Here is a 24,863-nt window from a genome sequence, read left to right on the forward strand (position 1 = left end):
TAAATACTGATAAGTTTGTCTGGAGTAGATCCTCTTGTGGCCTAGCAGAAACGTAGGCAACATGATTATGGCGAAGCAGAAAGGATAGTGTGGAGATTGATTGCTTTTCACTCTAATCTCCAAGTGGGAGAATGTGGAAAATAGCACCACCTTTTCTAGAAGGTGGCACCACTTTTCCCTGTTTTGAATGCGGCTGTTGCTGCATTCTTTGAAACAAAGAAAACAAAAGAAGAATGGAGGATGAGGAGTCGTAATCTAGAAGCTGTAAATGTTTGAAGAAGAAATATGAAGTTAGAAAAAGAGATGCCGGGCCGAAGAAGGAAAAGAAAAGAAAAATTAATAAAATAAAAATAATAATTCAATATTAAATGAACAGTAGCCAATTTTTGGCTATAAAAACGCTGGCTCCCTTCATTTGTAAATCATTGAGTTCTTCAGTTCTTTTCTTTATTTAGAGAGGGTTTTTTAAGAGTTATAGTGATTTGAGAGTTTGGGTGTATTGGGGTTTTGGGAAGTGAGCTAAAATACTACAATACTTGTAACTCCTTTTCACTAGTAAAATATTTCCTTCTGTCTTCGCCCGTGGATGTAGGCTAAAAGCCGAACCACGTAATTTTCTGGTGTCCTCTATTGTGCTTGTTTTTTTTTTTCTTCCAATTTCATTTTAGCTACGGTCCTGCTGCACCCACCAATTTCCTAACATAGATTTCATCCATATCTCCGAGGAGGAAAAGGAAAGGCAAGAGGCCCCCAAGGAGCATTTGAGCAGGTGTGCTGATTAGCCAAGACTGCCACCAAGGGATCACCATTTGAGTTGTTCTTGTGGCACAATATTTCCCAGGTTCATAATTGGGATGTCCCCTTGTACCTCCTAGAATTGTGAAAAAACAATTTCCAAGTCCCCAAGCAACAAAAGGCCCCAGTGGAGTGGCGCTTTCAGGTATATCAGCAAACCATGCAGCCGAATTAACAACCACAAGTGTTAGGAACGCTGGGACCGTGTAGAGAACAGCAGTCTGCATAATACATTCTCTCTGCAAGAATCATAATTCACCAAATGATTAAAAAGACATGAGCTGATGGAGAAAAGAAGAAATATGATACAAGAGAAGTGGAACTCTTACCCTACCAAATGTGGTATATGTACCATTAAATTGAGTAGCTAAGTAGCCAGGAAAGCAAGATGAGATACAGTAAAGTATCAAAACAAATATATCCTGACACAGTTGGCTAAGATCGCAGGCATAGAAAACACCTAGGCTTGCAAAAAAAGGGAGAAGGATTATCCTGCATAAAACATGCTTTTTATGTTTAGGAGGAGTGAGAATTAGAGGTTGCTGATTGCCTTCTCAGGATCAGCAACTGACTTATTTAAGTGGAAAGGAGGTAGAAAAGTTTATATTAACTATAAAATAGTAACTTTGTTGAGGTTACTAGCGTGCAGCAAAATAAGCACCAGATTTAGGAATCGAAACAATTACATTAAAAGCTGCTGAGCTCCAATGGCCAAAATGGCACCAAGTAATGACGAGTACGGAGGTCGCCAGCACTCATCGCCATGTACCTTATACCGAATGCCATTTTCTGTTAATGTGATAACTCGGGGAGGATACCTGCAGGTGATGAATATTAAGGTGAAGAAATGATTAAGACCTTCATGATCCTATGATTAATTAATAATCAGGGTATTACCTGTCGAAATAGTTCTGAAGATATGGATCAATTGCTACGATCAGCAACACAAGCCAAATGCAAAACATGGCTCGCCAAAATATCAATGACTCTTTGTCTTCTGAACCTTTCATCATTGCAGTTTCATTCTGGTGGACAGAATTTGTGGGGTTGCTTTTAACTTTCCAGTTGACGGAATAGGTAAAATTCACACTGACTTCAGCATCTTCAGTGATATCTACCGCGGATTTAATATCCGGCAGAGCATGTATGCCTACAACTTTGTTCTCATAGTAGTAGGGATAGAAGTTAATGTGCTTGACAAGATAATATCTTGTCCTTGAATCGACAGTGAGGCTCTTTTCTTTTACAATCCCCACAACTCCCCGCAAGAGAATATTGTTGTAGTACATATGGTAGTCGACTTCCTTGCTAATAGCATCCCTAAACTTTCTGACTTCATGTGTTTTCAGGTTTTTCTCACAAATGATCTTGTCTACAGTTTCCACCTTGAACCTCAGCTCATATTGTGTTTTAGTGAAGCAATCACCTTTTACAATTTCTTCCGTGGACTTCATCCTGTTGAGTATTGGATCTATACACAATGGAAGATAATATTAGTCATAACTTGATTGATAAAATTATTAATACATTATCACAGTCATGTAATTAAGATCGTGATCGAGGACACTACAGTTGCACTAATACTAGATATTAAATAAAAATCTAAACATGTACCTCCAGCGGGGCAGAATGGTAAATCAAAGTAGGACTTGGCCCCACTGCAAGAAGAAAAAGCAGAGCAATATCTGTTATCTTTTGGTTGAAGTAATTCACAATGTCCGCTGCTGATCATTGCATTTCCAAGCATGAAAAAGCAAACAAACACACAAGAATAAACTTCTTGAGTGTTCTGTTTGTTTCTTTTATACTTGTTTTTCTCAGGAGCCAAAGACAATAATGAAGCACCAGTAAACTCATATTTCACAATAATGAAGCACCAGTAAACTCATATTTTTGAAGCGAAGTATGACTTTATAGATCTTCTACGAGTTAAAAAAACATCTAAAACAGAATTCTTAACCTTCTGTATAATGTCCGAGAAAATGCAAGAAATGATTAAGAATCAGATCGTCAGGACTCAAAATGCAACTGAAAATAAGAACTCAAGCAAAAAAGTTTTTACTTCTCTTCCGATTTCTCATTGATACCAAACCAGATGATCATCAATTAATCCCTGAGTTACGTTTTCTAATGTCCTAACGCAAAATTAACAGAGTACACACAAACTCTTTGAGATGTTACTTTTCTTTTCTTTTCCTCCATTTTCTCATCAACCAAACACCACATTTCGTACAGAATTACTTGTCATGAAAAGTGATAACAAAATAATCGTCAAATTACTTCTCCTGATCTCCTAATCACAATATTAAACAACAAAATGCAAGCAAAATGGATTGCTGAAGAGATCAGAGTAACATAATCACTTGAGATAGCAAACAAACAATGTAGAACTAACAGATTTCATTTTCTTTTCTGTTATTTTCTCAGCAACCAATCAGAAGATCTAAGACCAAGCTTAGTATCGGATAAACAAATTCATGCAAAATCAAATCAAAATAATAGTTAAACAGTTAGAAGTTAAAAGGAGCAATCGGTAATATAACGCGAGTACTACCAGCCATCGGCACGCTGAAAAACTTTGCGAGCGAACAAATGAGATCTCCTTCTTTGAGCTGATGAGGCTCGAGTACTTGTGACGTCAGCTCCGGCTTCAGATTTTTCGTCGAGATCAGCAGAGGAAGCAGGGCAGCTATCAGTATCAAGACAATCAAGCTTGTTCTTCGATTCATTATCGTCATTGTTGTACGGTCACTAGAGCGAGGGAGAGGGAGAGGGTTTCGAATAAAATGAAATGGAGGGAAATTTTGTTGGCGTTAGGTTGAGGTTTTTATAGCCAGCTTCAGACTTTGTTACGAAGATATTTTCAATCTCATGGTGTAAATCTCGACCATTAAAACCTTTTGAGATGTTCATCATGATTGTAATCTGATGAATAAACGTTGTGAGTTTTTGTTGATACGTGTGAATAGATGACAAACTAATTGAATCTATTGAGCGAGGCCGAGGCGGGTAGTCCGTTAGGCAGTGGTTATTGTTATGGAGAATTGATAATTCACCCTGGCGGTGACCTTGTAGAGATCAAGGCAGATATTATTGGGCCACGTAGGTATAATGGTTGTTATGCTTACTTATTGCCTATTTTGGAATCGTTTGTTGAACAAGTTTTAACGAACGTCATTCGAGCAATTGATCCAAATCATGCACAGCGCGGTTAAAAGAATATGCATGACTCATTGTCAATGGAAAGTTCCCCTCTTCACAAAATTTTTGTTAGAATATGTCCCTGCAACAAGCTTCCTAGATACAAAGACTAGGACGCTAATCATGTTCCTGTAGAAAACAGAAACAAATTGCTTGTTTTAATCAGAGCAGAGTTTAATTTGCATACAGAGATTCAGGGCTTATTTGGGATTGTTAAAGAGTCAAAAACTGAACCATCAAATGCGTTCATTCCAATTTTCAAGTAACTAGCTATACATTCCAATCGACCGTTACAAATTGACACAGACTAAGTGTTTACACAGACAACTGAAATCTCCATAAAAGTAACCAAAAACATGGGCTACTTCTCACTGTATCAGACAAGTAACAGTGGAATCATCAGTTGCGCTTGCAAATAATGATGCATAGAAGCCAACTGCGCCAAGAGCCACAAAGAAAATACAACATAAGCATGCATTGTAGACCAAAAAGTTGAACAGATTCGGAAAAGAAATCACTTCGTTAACTCTGCGGTAGAAATAGATGCCGTACGCAAACATGAAAATAGCAGTTGATCCCCCTCTTAAAACAGATCTGCATAAATTCAAGCCCATCAATCATCAATCATGATGTAAGGGAAAAGGGTACAATGATAAAATATCCATGAATTGATTATGCTAAGAACTATACCTCCACCACCAGTAGACATGCTTCCCACGTAGTTGAGAAGCTGTAAAACCCGCTCCCGTCAATATAGTCCTTATAATGACCTTAAAGAAGGATAAGAAATGTTGATTTGGTGTTTCTTTTTTTCTCTTTCTTTTTTTTTTTTTTGCTCATCTGAGAATTTATTGTTATTTGTACACTTTTTCATTATATAGGCATATTAATTAATATGTCGAACCACGTAAATTTTTTTGTCTTGTGTTTGTTTATTGTGTTATTTGATTATCATAATCAAATCCTATAAAAGTTGGTGAAGATTACAATGAAAGGAAAGAGGCCCCCAAGAAACATTTGAGCTTTCCTGGTCGTGAACTTAGATCGCCATAGAGGGATCGGAGGTCTTCGAGATTGTAATTGGAGGCCATATGCTATCTCAATATTCTTAGGCAGAGAAAGGGCAGCCAAGAGTCGAGATACACAGAAAAATATTGTTGTAGTCCAGAAATTAGCAGACTCAAAAGCAAACATAGCCACCTGGTTGACTAGCAGAACCATTATGAACATCTGCACACAGTATAAAATGTACTTCTTCTGCAAGAAAACCATTCACCAGATGATCAAAAGACACGAGCTATTACTGTATTATCTGACGGGAAAAACAAGAATATTACTTCACAAGAGATATGTCTTACCCAGCTAATTTTTTCACAATCCGAACCATAAGATGAATCAATGTACCCACAATACGAACATATCAAGCAGTATGCAGGCACAAGTGTCGTTATGGGGCCAAGATTGCATGGATAACGAACATCATGAAGTTCCAAAGGCCATATAAAGAGGAAGCCGAGACCTGCCCTGCATTGGTATATATTAAGGCAAAAATATAATTAGGAATTATACACATTCCCCAATAGCTTTGCATTAATACCAAATTTTGAAATTTCTATCAGGGAAGTTGCTGATGGAAAAAATAAAGTCAGTGTATGTACCAATGTATTTAAAGGGATCTGAAGCACTTTATGGAATTAAAATACCAGGATTATGCAAAATGCTGATGGTATTACTATAGCTTCAACATAATCTAATAAAATCATGCAGCTATATATGTCTTACCCATTCCAGAATATTACTTCACAAGAGATATGTCTTACCCAGCTATATATGTTTTTTTCTCGATCCGAACCATAAGATGAATCAATGCACCCATAATACGAACATATCAAGCAGTATACAAGCACAAGTGTAGTTACGGGGCCAAGATTGCATGGATAACGAACATCATGAAGTTCCAAAGCCCATAAAAAGAGGAAACCGAGACCTGCCCTGCATTGGTGTATATTAAGGCAAAAATATAATTAGGAAGTACACACATTTCATAATAGCTTTGCATTAAGACCAAAATTTGAAATTTCTATCAGGGAAGTTATTGATGAAAAAAGTAAAGTCAGCGTATGTACCAATATATTTAAAGGGATCTCAAGCACTTTATGGCTTATTCCTTTTTCATAATGAATTAAAATACCAGGATTGTGCAAAATACTGTTGGTATTACTACAGTTTCAACATAATCTTATAAAATCATGCAGAACTGGAAAAATGATAAAAGCATACAAAACCCAGAGTTATGCATGGAATTGATCACTGAATATATAGTAACTTTAATGAATTCAGAAATATGCAACAAACTAAGCACCGGCGTTAAAGTACAGAATGATTACATTAGCAACTGCTGAACTCCAAGGCCCAGAATGTAAGCAAGTAACCACGGATTTGCAGGGCGGAAGCTCGCATCTTTTGGTACAGAACGGGAGCTGCAGGGACAAAAATTAAGATTAAAAAAAAAGCCATTAAGGCCTCCATAGACCTATGCTTTCTTTAAGAATTGTTAGATGCCACAATACCTGGTCGTGAGAAATTCAACCATTCCCTTAGCAAGCGTCAAAAGTACCAGGCACAAGTTGAGAAACCAAAATATCAATAAACACGATTCTGAACTCCACCACTGTTTCATTGTTGCATTTCCATTCTGGGTGATAGATTTTGTAGGTTTAATTATAGAATCTTTCCAGAATACAGAATACGTAAACCTGACTCTGATTTCGGCATCTTCAGTTATATCAACTGCGGAATCTAAGTCAGCAACAGAACTTATGTCTACCACTTGGTTCTCATAGTACTGGGGATAAAAGTCAATGTGCTTAACAAGATAATAACTGGGCCTTGAATTGAAAGTAACTCCCATTGGTTTAACAAACCCCACCTTTTCGCGCAAGCGAACATTGTTATAGTACATATGGTATTCGGATTCATTACTAATGGCTGGCCTAAACTTTTTCACTTCATCTTTTGTTAGGGTTTTCTCACAAATGGTCTCCCGCACTGTTCCTACCTTGAATTTCAGCTCATACTGAGTCCTAGTAAAGCAATCACCGAATAGAATTTCTTGAAGAGATTTCTCCCTGTTGGGTATCGGGTCTGTACGCAATCCATGGAATTTCAGAATAATCACATATAAGTTAGGTGCATGTAGATGATCACAACTACCCTCTATTGAAAATAATGTAATGATAAATGGAAGATGTAATTGTACCTCCAGCAGGACAGAATGGCAATTCACAGTAGGAGTACGCCTCACTGCGGAAAGAAAACATGTACATCAACCGAACAGCTGAGAGTATAAAATGACTCAGTACAGATTTACTATTCTGAAGCTTACCCTTCCAGCAGTACAGAGTTACTATTCCCTTTCTTTTTCTTTTTTTTTTCTCCAGCAAAAGATTTTGGGACTAATCAATCTAGATTTCGTTATAAAACATCCAAAACAGAACTCTTTGATGCTCTGTTGGTATTCAAGAAAATATGACAAAAATTAGATTTCACCACCATGATTTTTGTTATTTCAGATGACTGAGACTCTTATCTTTCATTTACACCTTTCTTTTACCCCCATTTTCTTATCAACTAAACAAAAAATTTTGTCCAAAAACTTAACAAACAAGTCAGTAGATATCAAACCAAATGGCAACTATGAATCATTGAAAATAATCCTGAAGCTTCACTCCCTTCTTTCCCTCTTCTTTCTGGCCCACCAAATTAATTGATATCGGGCTAAATGAACAATTAAAGCCGTTGATTTACTTTTACCAATCTCCTTCACACGAATTAATTGACACAAAACACACAACTGCACATGATCGCAATTTCTTTTACTCTTTCTCCATTTTCTCATCAGTCAAACAGAGAATTTCCTTCAAAATTAACAAACTAATAATATTGATATCTGTCCAAACAAGCAAGTAAACTCCTCAAGATTACTTTTTTCTTTTATGTACGTTCTCATTAGGCAACCGCAGAAAAGCACAACTTCCACAAGAATTCATTTTTCGTTTCTTTTCCTCCAGTTTCTCAGTAACCAAACGGAAGATACCAAAAAATTATCGCAAGTTAAGAGGAGGGAATACCAGTCATCGGCATGCGGAAGTACTTTGTTAGCGAACAAAGGAATGATATCTCCTTCTTTCAACTGAGGCTCGCGCGTTATGGAGAGTTCAGGATGCCGCATGGAGATGACCATTGGGAACAGAGCTGCTATCAGTATCAAGACAATGAAGCTCATTCTTGAATTCACAATCACAGCCATTTTCGTGCAGATACTAAAGGCTGATAAAGAGAAAGAGAAAGAGAAAGAGAGAGAGAAAAAGAGAGAGGCTTTTGGTGCTTTGAAATGGGAGGGAAATTCTGTTGGTGAATTAGGTCGAGGTTATTTATTTATAAGTGTAGTTTCTTGTGATGAATTTTATATTTTCATGATGTAAATCAAGATTGTGATGTGATGAAATCAGACGGTTTGAGTTTTACTTGACAGTTATTTTGTGTATGAATTTGTCTCGACTGAGCGAGGCGGGTAGTCAGTTAGGCAGCTGTTATCGTTGCAGAGTAACTGATTATTTTACGTGTAGGTGACGTGGTAGAGTCACAGGGGAATGTTATTCAGCCACGCTAGCATATTCGTTATTGTGTTCTCTGCGTAAGCCCATTAACCGTTTAACACACCAACGCTCTCAACTCTCAATAATTGAAAAGCTCTTTCACAGGAAAGTAATAACTCTTATCAGTTGGACCTAAGGCCACTGGGGATAATTTTATTGCTCTTCAATTCCACGGTCAACTCACAGTCATTGTGCTCTAGATGACTGTCACATCATCAGTGATTTAGAGAGATCAGACAAGTGATCCTAGTGACTCGATTTTGGAGGCTCTTGTTTTTCTAGTTACAAGAAAATTTTATACATATGTCAAACAATTTATCCTTAAGCTACTTTTAGATTGTAAAACCGGATACATTTGTTAGCTTGATGCAAGAAGCAAGCAAACGAACTGCCACACGACTGTCGTTCATGAATCAAAACAATGAGGGTGACTGCATTGCACAATGCTAGTGAAGATTATGTAGAAATCTGAGAAAGAATTGCTTTGTTTTAGAAGAGATCTAATTTGAATTAAGAGATTGCTCATTTGGCATTGTTAAATAATCAAAATACTGAATCATCAAAGATGTTCAATGCAATTTTTAAGTATGTAATATACATCCCAATTGACCTAATTACTGATATAAAATTATACAGAGAAGTATGTACAGAACTGTAATCTCCATACAAGTAACCGAAACATGGGCTAATTCTCACTGTATCACACCAGGAATATTTGAGTCATCAATTGCTCTTGAGCAGAAAAAGATGCTCATAGGCAAGAAACGGAAATGAGGGCCACGAAGAAAATGCAGCATTAGCTAACATTATAGACCAAAAAGTAGAACAGTTTCGGAGAAGAAATCTCTTTGTTAACTCTGTGTAGTAGAAATAGATCCCGTAAGCAAACATGAAAATGGCAGTTGATCCCCCTCTTAACACAGATCTGTATAAATTTAAGCCCATCAATGATCAACCAAATTATAACAGGAAAATTTTTACTAAAGGGAATTTCTATTCTGAAGCTTAAAGCTGTCATTTTTTTTTTCTCAAAAGAAAGTTGAGAGAAGTACATTTTCTTGAGCTAGATTTAACAAACACGGGAAGTCTCAATGAGCTGATCATAATCCATTTTCTGGTAATGAGCAAGAACTATGCACAACGTAAATTTTTCAAGATACGGAATCTTTGATGCCAACATTGGTTTATGTTTATATAAAAACATGATGTCCAGGAATCGCAGGTTTCTTCACTTCTTATTGTGTATTTCTTTTTCTTTTTTTCCCTTCTCTCTTTTCCTCCATTTTCTTATCAATTAAACAAAATATCTGGCCAAAATTACAAACAAAATCAGTGGGTATTAAACCAATTGACAAATTATGAAACATTGATCTAGTTTTTCTCTTTCAACACAAAATTCCCCCCCCCCCCCCTCCCCCACAAAAAAAAAACCCTCGACTTTTTTCTGTCCTTTCTTTTCAACCAAATTAAAACAAAGCATTTTCTTGTACGAAATTTAACTAAAAAAATTGCTATCAAGCAAAATGAACAACTAAAACCAGTGGCTTATACGTTTCCAATCCCCTTAACGAAAAATTAACAGAAAACCACAGCTCCTAAAGATTTCACTTTCTTTCCATTTCCTTTATTTCCTCACTAACCAAACAAAAGATCAACAAATACAAAACTTAATGAAAAAAATTACTGAGCGATAAGAGGAATGACATCTCCTTCTCTCAACTGAGGCTCGCGTGTTATGGAGATTTCATGATTATAAGCCGAGATCACAGGAGCCAACAGAAGATGTTATCAATATCAGCACAATGAAGCCCATTCTTGAATTCACTATTACAGCCATTTTCGTACGTACACTAAAGGATGAGAAGGAAGGGGCCTTGGATTTCTTGAAGAAAATGGAGGGTATTTCTGTTGGTGAGTTGGGTTGAGGCATTTATACTGAAGTTTGCTACGATGTGAATCCGCTTCGTTGGAAGTTAAAAAGATGTTAATCAAGATTGTGATGGGATGAATCAGACGGTTGAATTTGTACTTGACAGTTATTTTGTTTGTGTGTAATTCCAAACTAAAATTTTCTCGTCTGAACGAGGCGGGAAGTTCAGTTAGGATGTTATCGTTACAATGCATCTGATTGTTTCCCTTGGAGGTGATATAGCGCGAGCCACAGGCCGCGGATGTCCCTCGGCCTATTCCGCCTCGTAGGCATAATGGTTATTGTGCCTGCTTCGCTGAAAGCATATTTGAACCGTCATCTCACCGTCAATTGCTCCACCGTCGGTTTGCGAGCTGAACTATTTTATGGTTTATTTATTTAAAAATAATCCACCGCTAGTTTGAGGGCGGAAACTTATTTATTATTTAATTATTTATTTAGTCATTTCTGAACTGAACCAAATTACAATAAGAATCACATAATCAGGTTACAGAGGTATTTTTGTCAAAAACCAGGAAGAAAATGCTACAATAGTTTTACAAATTTGTTCGTAGACGGCAAAACTGCAGTGATTCCCAGAAGGACGAGAATTAGTAAAGTCCCTGTTGCTCCAACTGCCATTAAAGCTCACCGAGGATGTCTACCTTTCATTCACAACCTTCAGACAAGCGCATAATGCTTGGTCAGCCAGGGAAAAGAATCATCTACATTCATTCTTCATGTAATATTAGTTTGTAAGAAACCCTAGCTTCCACCCTGCTTAGACGCTCCACTACTGCTGGTTGTCATAAAGGATTCACCACATCCACACTGCCCTTTAGAGTTTGGATTAATGAATACAAACTCAGACCTGCACGCCAAAAAAGGTAATATAAATTAAACAGAAGCAAACTAGGCAATCAAGCCCCTTGGCGGTTGTTATGGTAAATACATGCCATCAACAAGATTTAGCACAATAAATAAATTAATAAGGATCACCACCAACCATACAGATGTGTCGCCCATAAGCAACAATGTTATTAAGAGGTCCGAAGGAAAGAGACTTGATATGTAAGAGCTGTTCACTCTTTTTAACCCAGATTGCACGGTCACCTCATATACGGATAAAGCAACTTAAGCTCAACTCAAGCTATTTCTAATTTCTGCTTTTGATTTGTAAAAAGGAGATGGGTAATAGAATAAAAGTTAACATTTGAATCCTCCACAAAAGGCCAAATTAAGAAGCATCAAGGAGTAACATGGACGCAAATACTCCAACAGTCCAAGTAGATAAGTAATTAATACAGGTTCGCTATAGACACAAATGACTAAGAGTAAAATTAAAGTGCAGGAGCGGCAAGAATGTGGTTTTATTTAGAATGATTTGAAGTAATAGGCGATACCACAAAAGTTGCCAGCAGGATCAATCCATAAGCATGCAGAAGGTGGATGTTAACGCAAAGTAAAGAAAGCAATGACAAATGTCACATATGCTGGTGATGGCCAAATATGTAAAACCAAGAAGTCTACCATAAAAAGCAAATGGATCTCCTACTTTCTGGTCTGCTCTATGTAGTAAAAGTAATGATGGCACTACCGACGAAGGTTAAAATAGGAAGGAAGTGATGATGATCTACATTGAAGACATGTCATTGGTAGACAGTGTAATTAGTTGAAAATGGCCTGGTAGCAACAATAATGCTAGCGGAAGTTACATGTAGCAGCTAAGGTCATGAAGGACACAATAGTTTAGGCCAATGGAAAATTGCATGCACTGGTAGAAAACTGCACAGCTGCAGAAGTCAGTAAACCTCTTCCGAATAACTCTGCAAACTTTTCTTCTTTATTTTGTTGCATGAGAATTCAATTCAATATAGTGTTTGTTTGAACACATCCAGAAATAAAAAGAATAAAAAATCTGAAGCCCATTTCAACTTAACAGAACCACCTAACGATGTCAGTTAATACTTGTATAATAGTTAAGTAACAATATATCACAGCCATCAAAGTGGTCATTAAGAACAAAAAGGTCATCCACATGTCCATAACATCCAAAAACAACTGCAAGGAAATCTGATTACCTGAGCTTATCGTCTACAAAATCCATTTTGGTCCCAATAACATGCATGAGAGCTTTTGGATCAATCAGTATCTTCACACCCTTATCCTCAACCAACTCATCAAACTTAGCTCTCTCATCTGTTACATAAATCATTAAAACAGGGGGGGGTGGTTGGGGGAATCAGTTCAAAGTTCAAACTGTTACTTTTACAGTAACAATCCTCAACAAATAACAATTCAAACATATAAAGATATCAAAGATCAAAGATACATATTATTCTAGCACTAATGAACAAGGACAATTGTTCACTCAACACATGTTAGCCTGAATCACTTCAAATAGCTGCGAAAGATTATTAAATTTTTCAACAGAAATGGGTGTAAATTTATTCGCTGACAGGACTCCACACATGCTTGAAAACGATGTAGCATCACACATTTGACTTCGAAGCTGAAATAAACAGAAAAGCCATTTTTCACATTGACACCTTCAGCAACTTTTAAGCTAACAAACTTTTCTGTAAAATGTAAAATATAAAATATCTGAAAGAATAGGGGAAGGAACAATAAAGCAACTAGTTCCCACCCTGGAACTCATTCAGGAGGTAGAATGCAAAGCACCTATCCTCTTAATTTTCTGCCTCGGCCTAAACTGGACAGGAATTTTGTTCCACAATCCAGTTAATCGAGAGGCAATCTACAATAATCTATGACTCATAAGTAATGTTGAATAAAATGTCCCAGGCCACTTGAAGGACAATCGATAAAAGAATCAAATTGTCCTTTGAACAAACCTGTGAAGACCAATAATATGATCTTTTGATCTCTGCCTCCTAACTAAGCCATTACGATAATATGATTATTCGTATGGCTACTCAAGAAGGCAGCAAATCCATTTGTAAATGAAAATGGCCATACAACAAGTTTTTCTTTGAAAGACATGGTCTAATTAAATCACAGGAACAACCAAAATATGCAGACAGTACTTTGAAATTAAGTTGTACTCAAATTTTCACTGGTTTCCTAATGAACCACTTCTCTCTTAAAAGTCAACTCATTACACACCTCACCTTAATCAGAGAAATAACAGACGGTTTGATTTGCTGTTGAAGAAAAATCATCATTCACGATTTTGTTTAATGCAATTATGTAAAGTTTAGACATCCAAAATAAACAGGGAAGGAACAACAAAGCAATTGCTCCTACCCTGGAACTAATTCGGGAGATGAACTCTTGAGCCATCTATGATCTATCCTCTAAATTTCTGCCCCCGTCTGGACTGGACATGCTGTGTTGTTCCATAATCCAATTATTTGGTAAGCATTCACAAATCCGAACTATTAAATATGCTTTGGAAATAAATTTCTACCAATACATTACCAGTGATTCCTAAAACTACAAAAACGTCATCTTTACTAAGGAACCAAGAGATTCAATTTTTATTCCAATTCCCACAATTTCCATAAAAGAGGATATGAAACAAAAAAAAAAAAAATTCTGTTCATAGATAGATTCTTATTGCAAAAACTGTTTCTGGGAACTCAAATTACATACGAATCGACGAATTACATACAAATCGACAGAACCAAGGGGAATCCATTACTTTACCGGCGTAATTGAGGGTGTAGGACAAGCCGTTGCAGCCACGGGCCTTGACGCCGAGCTTGAGGTAAGGTCGCTGGCGTTGCTGGAGGAGGTGACGTACTCTAGAGGCGGCGGAGTCTGTTAACGTCACGGCCTGCCGCCTAACGGCCGGTCCGATTTTCTCAGCGGCTTGCGCCAGAAACGAAGCCATCGATCATATCCAAAATGTCACGCAATCTTTTTCTATTTAATTTCCTTTTTTTTCAAAAAAAAGAAAATTGTAACGAAGGGGAAAATGATGAAAATTTGCTCATAACCAATGCCAGAAGAATGATTATATATCGTAATTCGATTTCGATTTGGTCAAGCTGGTCAAAACGGTGCGTGTTGGTCTCTTCTCGAAGGGCCTAGGGATGGCAAAAATCCCCACAGGGATGGGTACCCTCGGGGATTTTCCCCATTCGGGGAGGGTACGGGGATAATTTTATACCCAATTTTTTTTTCGGGGAGGGGACGGGGAAAATTTTTTACCCAACTTTTTATTCGGGGAGGGGACGGGGATGAGGTGGAATCCCCATCCCCTACCCATTTCCCCATTTTAATTTTTAATTTTATTTTTATTTTTAAAATTACTAATAAATAAATAACAAAATTATAAATATTGTTAAAAATAATAAATATCAAAATAGTTGTATGTTGGGAAAGTGGTCACCCTTTGCCGGGAATTAGTTGAAGAGTATTAATTGAAGTTTTCACCAACTGTTTATTGCTTTGATTATACTGGTAGTAGTTCTTCTACTAGATCTACAGGGGATTCTTATAAGAAAGCAACCAAATGGATGACAGGTTTTAATGATTATGTAAACAATGGAGATTGTGCAGTTGTTGCAGATGAATTAGATTCATATTTGGATGAGAAAGTTATATCTCGGATGGAAGATTTTAATATTTTGAGTTGGTGGAAGACAAATGCTAATAGGTATCCTACATTAGCTCGAATTGCTAGAGATATTTTGGCAATTCCAATTACAACAGTTGCTTCTGAATCAGCTTTTAACACTAGTGGTAGAGTTGTGAGCTCATACCATAACAAACTTCATCCAAGCACATTGGAGGCCTTAATGTGCTGTCAAAGTTGGTTACGAGCTTACAATAGCGGTATGAGTTTATTTTAATATGATTAATTTAAAATCGAAAATAAAAAATGTATTAGACTATTAATTATTCGGGGACCGAGAACCCTCGGGGATCCCCTGTTATTATTCGGGGAGGGGATGGGGATTCTCTCAAGCAATTTTGACGGGGACGAGGAGGGGACGGGGACATATGCAAAACATCGGGGATGGATATGGGGAGATTGGTCCCCTCCCCTCCCCTCCCCATTGCCATCCCTAGAAGGGCCTCTCTAAGCCAACGAAACGTATGTGCCTACGTGGCCCATCAGTATTTGTCGGTTAGTTGGTGGGTGTGATGATGGGTACCAACAAATAAGGAGAAAGTCTTCTATGGTACCAAGTGGCCGACACCACCAACTTGTGATATGCAATCAACTTCGTAATTCATAATTAATGAATAAATGTAAATTTCATTTATTTGTTTTGAGATTATCAGATAACAAATTAAAGAGTACGATTTCTCCTAATTATAACGGAAACGAAAACCCAGAGCAATAATATATTATATCTCACCTTATACTAGCAAAATATATATATATATATATATATATATATATATATATATAAGACATGTGTAATTAATTAATACCAAACACATATATATAATTTATACATTGTATTATTTGAGTTCGTAGCCATATCAAATTTCTTCAAGACGGCAACTTAAAAACTTTTTCTAATCCTCACAATTCAAAGCAGCAAATGAGAAAGAAGTACGACAAAAGAACTATTATTACTCGCCCTCCGTTTTTCTTTAGCTTTTAACAGAATCGGATTCAGATCTTCCTCACGAATGCTTGGATATGCGCTAGCTGCACACATTATTTTACCAATCAAATATCACCAAACGATGCTCGAACACATAAAAAACAAACGTACAAGGCAACTAACTTACGTTATATATCTTTGCTTTGCTTTACAATGGGCAACTTAAATTTCTTCTCATTATTCTCAATTTCTCCTTAGATTTCTGGGCCTTCGTGTAGGGTTTCATTTTTAATTCCTCAAAATACTGCAAAAGGTGAGTAAAAGAACATTCAGAAATAATCTCTTGTAATTACACTAGGTACAATAGATGTTGTGGAAGTTACCTGCTGCTTCTTCTTTCTCTCCATCTCGGCCTACTCCAAGCGCAAAAATTAAAGTCAAATTCTTAGTAAATAATAAAGTCAGTTGTCGCGGAAACTTGTTTTCAACAAAGGTCTAGTATTGTGTAGAACGAAGACGGTATCCATGTGCTGATATTTGATAGAGAAAAAAAATTAGCTTAATTAAAAATGTTACCAGAGCTTGCTTAAGGTGAGCGTTCTCTTCTTTAAGTTGGTTCAGTTCGGCTTCCAATTCAACTGTGTATGCCTGTGTAGAAGAAATATAGCCTTACCCCAATCAGCACTCTATTTATATATGATATATCTAATAAACTAAATCAAAATTAAAAGCTGAATTTAGTAAAAGATTTAATAATTATTACCTGCTTTCTAGCTCTAGACCTTGCAGCAGACTCTCTGTTCTTGATCATCCTCCGCTGCCGCCTCTCTACAACCTTCTCCACTGGCCCATCAATTATCCTCTTCTTTCTAATCCCGCCCATGTGATCCATCCCAAACTGATGACTCGCCGAACCATCAACCTGCTGGTCAGTACCCACCGCCTCGGACGACACCTGACTCATCGCTGCCACCGGCTGTCCTCCAGACGCATACCCACCTCCAGTCCCCACCCTCCCACCATAACAAACAGCCAGAGGTGGTGGCGGCGGCGGCAGCTGCGGGGGCTGCTGCGTAGCTGAGTAGCCACCGTTTCCTTTCTCATTGCTGGGTCCCATGTATGCCGATGACTGATCCGATCCAACGACTTCCCGGGCAGGAGGCATTTGTTGATAAGCAGGAGCTGGCACTGGCACACTGCCATTATTGCTAGCACCATTACTAATACCAGTCAGTCCCAGGACATGCCCGGTGCCAAAATTAGGACTCATCACGGGGTTATTATTAGTCTGATATGTCCCAAATTGCTGCTGCGGCGGAGGCTGCGCCACTGGCGTTGTGTTCTGTTCCCTCACTACACCAGCTTTAATCAAGAAATCCTCCAGTGTCATCTCCCCAAAAGTTGGTTGCCCCGATGCAGCTTCAGGATTCCACACATTATTATTGTTATTGCTATTATTCTCAGTCACTCTACTATTCTGCTGGTGCCCACCCTGCTGTCCTCTGTGTATCTCAGACCAAACTTCTTCCACCGTCTTTCTACACAGCGGCGCCGGAAGCGTAAGCGACGCTTGCCTTGACAAGCTCGGTTGCTTGACTATACTTCCGTGGGCTGTCGTTGCTGTTGTTGTTTCATTGACAAGAAGATGCTGTACCGTATGGTTATTGCTCATAGCATTGTTAATAATATTGTTGCCGTTGATATTACTGTCTTGGGTAGAAGAGTTGATGGCTTGGTTTTCTTCGGCGTTCCAGATGCTGGTAAGGAACTCATCCATGTTCATTGACCCGAAGTTCTTGCCGCTCTCGCACAGCGTGTGCTGGAACTCATCCAGGGTTAGTGAGTAAATGGATGATTGTCGTCCGAGTAACGTCAATGTCTTCTGGTGCTGGTCTGCCCGCAATGCTGATTCCACCTCGCCTTGGGACAGCGTTTCCGGCTCTGGTGCCACCATTTTTTCACTGCAAATGCTGTGGAAGCAAAGCAACAACACATAAATGATGAAAGATTTGGGGGAAAGAAAAAGCAATTTGCGGATAAACGGCACAATTTTGTAGTGGCTTGACGTCACCACCTGTACATGCATGTTAATTGGGGAATGTGATGGGGCTGAATCCCCGCACCAATCACCAGACTCATCAGACAGTAATGAGTCCGAACTTTTCTTATCCCCAAACTGAAGTGCCATATATTTAACTTTTTATTTAATAAATTTATATACTGTGTTGTACTTGATTATTCATTGAATACAAATTTTGTGAAATATGGGCCAACTTAGAACAGAGACATGTGTTACGTATACTGTAGGCATTAATTTCAAGTTTTTTACCTACACGCATGCTAAATGTTGATGGATTGTGAGCACTGAGCAGAATCTATTTGTTACCAATAAGGCCTATTTGGTATTGAGTGGCTCTAAAACTAAAATTATGGAAAAAAAATCATAATTACAGAATAAAAATTAATAATATAAAATAAATATAATATTTAAATAATAATTTTAACTAAAATAATAAAAATATTTTATTTTTTTTATGTAAAAATGCGGAAACACCACACTTTTTACCAGCCATCGTCCAATCACATACAACAATGCCAAAATCTATTGGTTATAGGAGTGGACCCATTAAGCAAACCACCTCATGCAAGAAAATTTAAAGCGATGTCCCATGCAATTCAATAGAATTAAGACATCTTCATTATAACTTTTCTCATATTAAACCACTGTACATGGTTTCAATTATGGTTTAAAAGGTGCGTAGACTCTTCCTTTAGCTGAGGTCTTTACTTGGCTGCTGTCTAGCTTTTCTAGCTATCGCATAAACAGCCTCACGATGGGTTCAAAATATCTATATCACTACCAGCATATAAAATGTAGTGGGTGCTTTATATTTACAACTTGATTCATAAAATTTGAGACCCGCCCTCAATTGTACTTTACATATATATATATATATATCTAAAAACATATATAAACTTATGATCCTCAACACACTCAAAACATTATATTGTGACCTTATATATTAGCACGTTATAATATAAAATATTATAAGCTTCGACTTTTACATTTTAAGTTATAAAATTAAATTGTAGTATTGTTCCCTAAAAATTACTTTAATCAAGATCCTAGACTTGCCCTAATGATTGCATAATTTCACATGTCCATCGAACAAGTCCAAATCAAATGTACTGGCACAAGAAACACCTAATCTGTAAATATTTTTTTTTTTTTTGTTAAACTAACTTAAACATTTCGCGAACAGGAATATTAGGTGATTAATAAGCGGCTTAGAAAGCGAAAGCAAAAGAATGTTTCCATTATTGGCAACCGTATTAGCGCATATGACAAATATTAATTAAATCTACTAAACCTTTTTTGACCCTTTAAGTATATAATTATAATATTAATATGGAAAACGCGGAAAGGGACTAAAAGTTCTCACTAAAATAAAATTTAATCATATAATACATATGTCCATGCTTATCACTCAAGATCGAAGATCATGCAAGCTTGCTGTTTCGTAATCTCGACTTTTTAAAACGAAACAACAACCAAGTCTTAAGAGTTTAGAAGTTGTTTTCAGAAAACAACTTCTGGAAAATACAACAACAAAAAAAAAAAAAAAAATTGAACAAAAAACAAGCACTAAAAGAATGAAAACAAACCTGTAGCCTGTAGGTAGAATACTGGATCCAAAAACCTGAGAATATATTAACAAGCAAAGAGGCGAACACAGAGTGCTTAAAGCGAAAGCGCTTATCTCTTTTAAGTAATTTAGGGCAGATCTAAAGCAAAACCAACAATGAGATACAGTCCTCTCCGTGTTCCAACAGAGGCCCTAAGTTTTCTGCATACTCAATTTATATTTCCCGCCGGAGTGGGACCCAATTTCAACGTAAAAGTTAATTCTTTCAATCAGCCCAATGCTTAAAAATTGTAGTTATTTTTGCCAAAAGCTGTGGACGTGAATGTCTCGACACGTGCCTGACATGTGTCTTGTTCAAGTTCGCTCCGGAGCCTTCAACGTACACGTGTCTTGCTCCGTCCTTCTACTATGGTGAAAATATTCGTGGGTTTTTTTTAAATTTTTCATGACAACGGATCTCACTCCTATTATTTAATTCGTGCGGCACATATTGTTAGATTAAATTTTATGAGTTGTAAAATCACATGCAATGACGTCTCTTTTGTCTATTTATAGTCCAATAATTATGAATAATAATAGGTATTTTAAATTTTTTATTCTAAATTCTATCTTATATACCATTAATTGATTACTTAATAATTTTTTATAAGATTTAAGTGAATAATTTATATTATTTTTATTACTTAATTGATGAATACCACAGATAATTTTTTAGTATAAATGAATTGGTATGTATAACACTACTAAGTAAATAAATAAATGTCATTTTACTTGAATACCAATTGAAAAATAAAAGATTACGTAGCGTATTAAAAATAAATAAATAAATAAACAGTAAACATTGGATACACCAGTAAGATTTAATGTCTTAAAATTAGATATTTAAATTTTTCATGTTACGATTGTTTTTATAATTTTTTTTAGAGATATCAAACATATCGTCAGATTATATTTTTTAAAATTATATAATGGTAAATTTAAATTTTCACTAAATGAACAACAAAAGAGTAGATGTTGACCGTAAAGGCTCAAATTAAAAAGAAATGTGTGTCTATTTATAAAATATTGAGATATTTTCTTTGCATTTGGACATAATGGTCACGTGGAGAATTGTTTATGATGTCATTTCAGGAAAAGTAGAGGAAAAGAATAACTTGTGAATAGTGGATGGTACCATTTGGTGGTTGCATGTACTATCCACGTGTCGTGCAATGGTAAATTACGCTCCATATTATTCTTGATGTCAAATTTGATTTGGCCTTTTGGGTATCTTTTTGCTCGTGGGGGTAGAAAATAACCATGTATTTTTTTTTTTTTTATAATTAGTAAGAAAAGGAATATAATTATAGTTTAGTTTGTCACGTTTATGAATTGCCCTGCGGATCTAAAAAGAGTTTGGCCCTGCTGCAAATTGTTGTTATTGGGCTGTTAACAGAACCTCATGGTTAAATTTCGCACGTTGAAACGATATGGGCCTAATCTTTTTAAAAGGAGCCTTCTGCGGCCCAGTACAAACTTAAAATAAGAAAATGATTTTTTTTAAGAATATCAAATAATTCTTTTTTAAAAAAAAAAGAATACCAAATAATTTTTTATTCATTAAAGAACAAGTACAGCGAGATGCGTTTAAGAAGCCTTTTTTTTTTTTTTGGTATTGTTAATGCAATAATTTTGGATAGCGGAAAAATTTATATAAATTCATTAACAGAAATTTACACATAAAGGTTACACCTGTTTGTCCTACTACTAAACATATAAACGAGGCAATTTTATTTCTAAAATCAGTGGAATTGACTTCTGAAAATGACCCGTACTGATATCCGCAAAAAGATGGCTGCCTAAATAAAATTGTCTTGTGTTTGGAAAATCATAACTAGGGTATGATTGGGGGGCCTCTTTCTTATCTCAAATTTTTACACATAATCTCACCTCTTAAACCATAATTAATTCAATGGTCAAAATTAATATTGATCTGATTTTCTATTTTAAAGAAAAATATTAAAAACGAGCCCACCTAATTATTTTTAATAAAATATTCCGATCTATTTTCCCCTATTTTCTCGCTTATTATTTTCCAATGCTCCTCCTCCTCCTCCTTCTTCTTCTTCTTCTCATTAGAGAGATAAGTTTTATTATTTGTTTATCTAAAATGTATTTAAAAAAGAAAAAGCACAAATATAATTCACGCACTCATTTATAAGAGGGTTTTTTTTTTTTTTTTCCATCTCCTTATAATCAACAAGTACAATATGACAATGGGGTAATCTCTCCACCATTACTGGTCCATTTGTACACGGTAATATTTTTATGGCTAAGATTTAGTATAAGAACTAAAGAAAATAAGATCATTAGTTTATAGGGACACAGTTTAATTTTAATTCACTAATTGCAAAATACTTTGAATTTTCTTATTATTTTCTTGTGATACAACACTGTCATTTTCTTGTTTTCTAATTTCTATTTGTTGCTGGTGAATGACTTTTCAGAGAAGATGAGATAGATTGGAGAGAGATAAGGAGGCTGCCAGTAAAAATAGGAAAATAGAATTGAAAGAATTATTAGTATGAGTTTGGTCGGCCCAATTTTTAATAATTTTATTTTTAAAAAGAAATTCATATCAACATTAATCATTACCATCCTATCCCATCATAATTATGTGCCCCATCTCGAATATGATTTTCCTCACTGATTTGAAGGACAGTGTCATGGTAGCATCAGCAAAAAATTTACAAAAATCTTACCAGTACATGATTTGTTAGAACAATGATATTTAGACAGATGAGTATGACAAAATTCTAACAAAAATAATTATACACCTGAATTATTTTATTGTGTTAACAAAAAAAAATCAATTAGTATGGTAAAAACAGGCCGAATGTACCGTTGTTTTTTTATCAACATTCTGTCAATTTTCAATTTCTTTAATGTGTTTGAATTTATTAGTTGAGCCTTTTGAATCCTACTGTAAAGTATACCTCTTGATCCAAATTCCAAAACCAGCACGCTTGCTTGATTATATGGCCATAAACGTTTCCCCCCCCTTTTTTTTTTTTTGCCTTAAAAAAAGTTTTAATTAGATATTTTTATACGTTTTTTAATTGAATATTCAAAAAGTAAGTGAAGAACTGAAGATAGAATTCCTGTTTTAATTTATTTTTGCCTCTTTCCCAATTCAGTAGTATCCCACTGGCCACTAAATTAAAATGCGAAATCATTACATCACCACTGTGCAGATATAATGATTATTGGACCTTGCCTTTTCCCTTGGCTCACAAGCAAATTAGACCCCCAAAAAAAGGAAAAAAAAAGAAAAGAAAAAAAAAAGACTTTAGCATTAAACAAAAGATTTGTTCAACAACAATAACACAACACATGTGTCATGTAATTCGATGTTTGGTGCACGCGGACCACGTCAAGGTTAACAATATAATCATCCTGATAATCACCATTGTTCTCATAATCTTCTACATTGTGTGAATTCGAACAAACAGATTAAAAAAGTTTCTATTATAACCCTAATTATTGATAATTATATATCAGGGCCCTACGCTTGATCGAAATGGCTTACACGCTTGCATAATATATGCCTTTGATTCTGTAATAAAATTCTTACTTTTGGTATTGTTTTAATGAAAGGAGCGTATTGAACTCAATGTATGAAAGTTGATGCTTCCTGTAACTTTACATAATCATTTTGCTTCTATATAAACCCACCTACATTTTCTGAGTTTACTGCAAGAGAGCAAGAAAAATGTCTCCAAAACTGTTTGTTTTGTTTGTTATTTTTATTCTGCATGGTCATGGCTCTAGGGCTTCAGACCCAGACCCCATTCAAGATTTTTGCATACCAAACCCTAAGTTTGGTTCAATAAAAGTAGCTCATCTTACTATTCTTCCATGCAAGAATTCATCAGAAGCAACCACTGATGATTTTGTGTTTTCAGGCTTAAAATCTGCTGGAAACTTCAGTGACACCGGCCTCGCAACGATCCCAGTGAACCCTACAGTTTTCCCGGGGATTAACACCCTAGGGATGTCATTTGTTCGAGCTGATCTTAGAGTTGGCGCCATAAATCCACCTCATTTTCACCCAAGAGCTACTGAAATCGCGTACGTGGTGCAAGGAAGCGTATATTCAGGATTCGTCGATTCGAGTAGCCGCGTTTTTGCCAGGGTGATTAAGCAAGGAGAGGTGATGGTGTTTCCTCGTGGACTGATGCATTTTCAGATGAATGTTGGTGACGAGCCTGCTACAATATTTGGAAGCTTTAATAGCCAGAATCCTGGAAATCAGAAAATCCCCTCGGCCATTTTTGGCTCTGGGATCGATGTGGAGCTTCTGGAAAAGGCGTTTGGATTGAGTCCTAAGCAAATTGGGACAATGAGGAGAAGATTTGATCCCAAAACGGTGCAATGAATAAGAGATTGAGAAGGTCATTCATTTTGAAATGTAATTGGTCTAGTATGTTGATTGTTGAAAATATTATGATCATTTTAATTTTATAGATAATACGAAGGTATTAGGGTCCAATTGAAGATATGGAATATATGAAATGTTGCTTTTATTAAAATCTTCTCTTCATCAAAACATGGCAATTTTTTTTTTCCCTTGAATGTTTCTCGAAACTACAGCTGCTTTTCCTCGACCAATCTCAGACATGATATTAATATAGATTCAGCATGAAAATTTTTGTTAAAGATTCTCCATGATCTAATTTTCTCTCAAGAAAAACAAAATTTATGATTGGTGGTTATAAAGAGAATGTAAGAAAAATATTTAAATTTTAATCATACATTATCACTAATTGAAAAGTGTTGCGCCAGATTTTAGATTCCAAGAAGATCCTATTTCCACGATAGAACCAAATTTTTTGTACGAGATTTCTTCAACATTTATGTAGAAGCTTTGACGTCTGTTACTTCAAATACCTAAGGCTTGATCCAGCCAATAATACCCAAGGCTTGGTGAGATAATGTTCTTCATATAATAGAGAGAAAGCGATACCAGACATCTGAATGTGGTGGGTGTGAATTGTGATGATGCCGATAGTCACGGCACAAAGAGACAGTGTGGATGCCATTCTTTATTAGCAGGATAAGCTGTGAAAGCTAACCCACCCAGAGG

General features: G+C 36.2%; 3 protein-coding genes and 1 non-coding gene across 4 annotated transcripts; 1 reads left to right on the plus strand and 3 right to left on the minus strand.

Moving 5' to 3' along the window:
• Nucleotides 1–10,983: 10,983 nt before the first annotated feature.
• On the minus strand, nucleotides 10,984–14,522 carry LOC102628149 (iron-sulfur assembly protein IscA-like 1, mitochondrial). Its single transcript, XM_006481725.4, has 3 exons — nucleotides 14,233–14,522; nucleotides 12,645–12,762; nucleotides 10,984–11,434 (listed from the first exon to the last, which is right to left on the minus strand). The coding sequence occupies exons 1-3, from the start codon at nucleotides 14,417–14,419 to the stop codon at nucleotides 11,329–11,331; spliced, it is 411 nt and encodes a 136-aa protein (XP_006481788.1). The 5' UTR covers nucleotides 14,420–14,522; the 3' UTR covers nucleotides 10,984–11,328.
• LOC112498697 (small nucleolar RNA U19) lies at nucleotides 13,358–13,472 on the minus strand. Its single transcript, XR_003066116.1, has one exon. It is a non-coding gene; the product is annotated as a small nucleolar RNA U19 (small nucleolar RNA).
• Nucleotides 14,523–15,945: 1,423 nt separating the features above from the next.
• LOC102631381 (protein ABSCISIC ACID-INSENSITIVE 5) lies at nucleotides 15,946–19,988 on the minus strand. The gene is made up of 6 exons (XM_052443492.1): nucleotides 19,758–19,988; nucleotides 16,855–18,061; nucleotides 16,668–16,739; nucleotides 16,475–16,504; nucleotides 16,279–16,395; nucleotides 15,946–16,195 (listed from the first exon to the last, which is right to left on the minus strand). Exons 2-5 carry the CDS (start codon nucleotides 18,043–18,045, stop codon nucleotides 16,300–16,302), a joined length of 1,389 nt encoding a protein of 462 aa, XP_052299452.1. The 5' UTR covers nucleotides 18,046–18,061; nucleotides 19,758–19,988; the 3' UTR covers nucleotides 15,946–16,195; nucleotides 16,279–16,299.
• Nucleotides 19,989–23,414: 3,426 nt separating this feature from the next.
• LOC102628443 (germin-like protein subfamily 3 member 2) lies at nucleotides 23,415–24,392 on the plus strand. Its single transcript, XM_006481726.4, has one exon. The coding sequence runs from the start codon at nucleotides 23,490–23,492 to the stop codon at nucleotides 24,153–24,155; it is 666 nt and encodes a 221-aa protein (XP_006481789.1). The 5' UTR covers nucleotides 23,415–23,489; the 3' UTR covers nucleotides 24,156–24,392.
• Nucleotides 24,393–24,863: the final 471 nt, after the last annotated feature.

This window comes from Citrus sinensis, chromosome 6 (genome assembly GCF_022201045.2).
Source record: "Citrus sinensis cultivar Valencia sweet orange chromosome 6, DVS_A1.0, whole genome shotgun sequence".
Classification (NCBI taxonomy): Eukaryota; Viridiplantae; Streptophyta; class Magnoliopsida; order Sapindales; family Rutaceae; genus Citrus; species Citrus sinensis.